Source organism: Lipotes vexillifer, unplaced genomic scaffold (assembly GCF_000442215.2).
Source record: "Lipotes vexillifer unplaced genomic scaffold, Lipotes_vexillifer_v1.1 scaffold575, whole genome shotgun sequence".
NCBI classification, from domain to species: Eukaryota; Metazoa; Chordata; class Mammalia; order Artiodactyla; family Lipotidae; genus Lipotes; species Lipotes vexillifer.
The window spans coordinates 2,724,741-2,727,920 of NW_006780198.1; the positions used below are offsets into that span (position 1 = coordinate 2,724,741).

At 63.1% G+C, this 3,180-nt stretch overlaps 1 protein-coding gene across 1 annotated transcript in view; it reads right to left on the minus strand.

Annotated features, from left to right (window-relative positions):
• The window catches only part of RERE (arginine-glutamic acid dipeptide repeats), a 259,834-nt gene that overhangs the window by 3,923 nt on the left and 252,731 nt on the right, over nucleotides 1-3,180 (minus strand). Inside the window, exons 13-17 of the mRNA XM_007453328.1 lie at nucleotides 2,889-2,981; nucleotides 2,172-2,371; nucleotides 1,196-1,357; nucleotides 712-825; nucleotides 1-443 (exon numbers count right to left, since the gene is read on the minus strand). The exon at nucleotides 1-443 is cut by the window's left edge and continues 237 nt beyond it. Coding sequence (XP_007453390.1) covers nucleotides 1-443; nucleotides 712-825; nucleotides 1,196-1,357; nucleotides 2,172-2,371; nucleotides 2,889-2,981 — 1,012 coding nt within the window. The remainder of the gene's footprint in view (nucleotides 444-711; nucleotides 826-1,195; nucleotides 1,358-2,171; nucleotides 2,372-2,888; nucleotides 2,982-3,180) is intronic.

The following is a 3,180-nucleotide window of genomic DNA, read 5'->3' on the forward strand; positions in this document are numbered from 1 at the left end:
AGCGGCTGCAGCGGGGGGTGCGGTGAGGGCAGCCGCTGTGGGTGCAGGGCAGGCGCCTGCTGGGCGTGGGCGTGGGGAGCGGGAGCTGAGGGCGCCTGCGGCTGGGTGGGGGGCTGGGAGGTCGACGGGGAGCCCTGTGACGGGGCGGTGGCGGTGGGCGTGGGCCCTGGCGTGGGCGGCTGGGCAGTCCCCGGTGCAGCCGACGACGGAGCTAGAGCAGCTCCACTGGGAGCCTGCAAGGCCGGGGGCTGGGCCTGAAGCATCTGCTGCTGGGCCGAGGAGTCGGAGTCGCTCTCGTTGTCCTGGGGGCTGGGGATGCTGGGGGACGTGCTACGATTGTCCTGGTCGATGTCTTTGGGGTCACTGCTGCCCTCATCGTTGACGCTGCGGCTGTCCGAGCTCTCTCCCTCGCCTTCGGACGGTGAGTTGGGCCGGCTGATCTCCTAGGGCCAGAGAGGGGAGGGCGGACACTCTAGGGGGAGCTGGGGCGCCCTCTGCCCTGCCGCACAGTGAGGTTTGGCAGATGAGGCAGCACGCGTGGCTCCGGGGACCACAGGTCCTGCCCTGACCCGGCCAGTCTCAGGGGCCGCTCTCTAGGCCCCTCCCTGGGAGACGGGACACAACCTCTGCCCAGGGGGAAATCTGGGCTGGGGCTTCTTAAGGGACATTAGCTTCCAGCTGTAATCAGCGTGGCTCAGCCACAAATCTCACCTGGGTTTTTGTCTTCTTGGAGCTGGTCCTGTCGGCCTCATCCGTATCAGAGGCCACCTTCTCCCGCTGGCGCTTGGTGCTCTTGAGAGGGGACGAGGCTTCCTCCTTCACCTTCTGAGGCGGGAAAGCCCACAAGGAGACTCAGGCTGAGGGAGGATGGGCCGGCAGCCTCGGGGGGTGCGGGTGACAACTGCTTGCTGACACCTGGCCCCCTGCACGCCACGCTCCATCCCCCAAAACAAGAAAGCCCTGGAAGGGGCCAGTGGGCTCAGGAAGGAACAAGTATCTGGGGATGGGAAACTCAAGGCAGAGGTGGCCCCCAAAGGTCCGTGCTGGGAAGCGCGTGGACTCCCATCCTCCAGGCCCCAGGCCAAGGCACTGCTGGTGCCCAGGAGGCTCCACGAACGACTGAGGGACACGGGGGAGCTGAGCATCGACTCCAGCAGCCGGGGTCTCAGGGGCAGGGCGGGCCCCGGCACCTCACCTTGGCCGCCTTCTTCACCGTCTCTGCTTTGCTGTCGTTGCTGGAGGTGCTGGCAGCGCTGGGGGAGTTCCGGCCGCTGGAGCGGATGTCTTCATTGATGGGCGAGGCGCGACCATCAGGGCTGGCTGGCTGCTTCTTCCGACCACTGCGCAGTGTAGACATCTGCCCACCCCAACCGGAGGCTGGTGAGACTGGGCCCCAGTTCCCACACCGGCCACCTGAGCCCCGGTACCAGGCAGGAGCCTCCAGAGCAGGTCCACCAACAGCCTCGCGGCAAATCCCAGCCCCTGGCCAACCACGGGGAGCCCTGGCTGTCCCTGGCTGCACGGGGGTCACCACGGAGTGAAGAAAGGAGGGGGTGAACGGGCGGGTTTACATGGAAAAGAGGGCGATTCTCAGCTTACACCGGAAGCGCTCGTCTCCAGGGACTGTCCTGAATGAGGCGAGCCTGCCTGAGGGCAGAAGTCGGGAGGGCAGCCCTACTCCGTGAGCTCCCCCGAGGGACAGTTACACCTAAGGTCAGTTATAAGTCATCTCACCCTTTCTGTTTCCTCCATGTTAACTGCCCGCTCCTCCCACCAGATCCAAACACACACACTTGCTGATTTCACCTGACAGGATGGAAGTGACCCAAAGAGATGAGCTGTCAAATAATGCAGCGCAGCTCCTAAAACCACCAGGCCTTCAGCACGTTTCTGCAAAGCCATGGGGGCTCGGAAGAGACACGGGTACAGCAATTCACACTGGTCTACCAGCTCCCCAAGGAAGACGCAAGGGAGGGAGAGAACAGAGAGCTCTTCCCAGCCCCACAGGCAAAAAGCTAATTAATGCCTTCGGGCAAATCATTTCACCTTCGGGGGGTCTGTTTCTCTACCCAAAATGAAACACACCTGCCATTCTCCTCCTGATGGGCGCAAGCCCCCAGCCTGCTAGGAACCCGGAGAAGCAGTCTGGCTGCCTGGCCACGGGGACTCACCGAGCCACGACTCCGTCGTGTCCTCATGCTATGTTTCCCACTGGGCCCATCGTCTTCCTCTTTCACAGGTTTGAACATAAATGGTGGGGGGTCCACGGGCTTCTCGATGGGGGGGAGCTCGCCGTATTTCTTGAAGTGAATGCGGCAGTCTGTACAGAGCAGGATGTTCTCCCGGCCCCCGTGGTGCCAGTCTTTGGAGGCTGTGCGAGGGAAGAGGGGCGGGGGTGCCAACCTCGACAACCAGTGCCCCTGGGGACAGACATCGGAGCAGGGAGGCCCTTCCATGGGCTCAGCTGACCCCGGCGTCACGAGAACCATGTAGCGCTGAGCTTGGACAAACACCTGTCACCCAGACCACAGAGGTACTAGTGCCGCCCTGCTCTCCCCTGGAAGGGAGAGGACTTCAGGACTGCCCACCACCCGTGCCTCATCTCAGGAGACCCAGGAAGAGCTGGCAGCAGGCTCCCAGGGAACACAGGCCCCGACCCTGAACAAGCCTGTCCTGCCCACGGGTCGGCACTCCACCCTGAACGCTGACAGGAGAGTCAAGTAAAACAAAGATCTTCAACTTTCTAAGTAACCCTGAAGACACTGCGAATGTCGAGTCAATGACTGCCCAGACGGGCCTCCAATTCGACCCCCCAAACGTGCAGAGCCGGAAGTGGCCGAGCCTGGCCGTTCCAGCGCAGGGCGCCCTGCCCACCAAGCCGCACTTACTGGTGCTGAAGCAGTGGCGGCAGGCGTAGCCCTTCAGCTCCTGCTCGCTGTCCTCACTGTCGAAGTCATCCTCACTGGCTGAACTCAGGTCCACTGGGCATGATGGGCACACAAGGGGGTGGCGGGAGACACCGTCAGCTGGGCGAGACTGGGACCACCTGTCACCTCTGGCTCTGAGCCAACAGAGTGGCCCAGCAGGCCACGAAGGACCACTCTGAACTTCTCAGGGCCAGTCATCAGAACGAAGAACTCGTGTATGAGGGGTGGTACCCAAGGGTCTGCCCTGCCACTC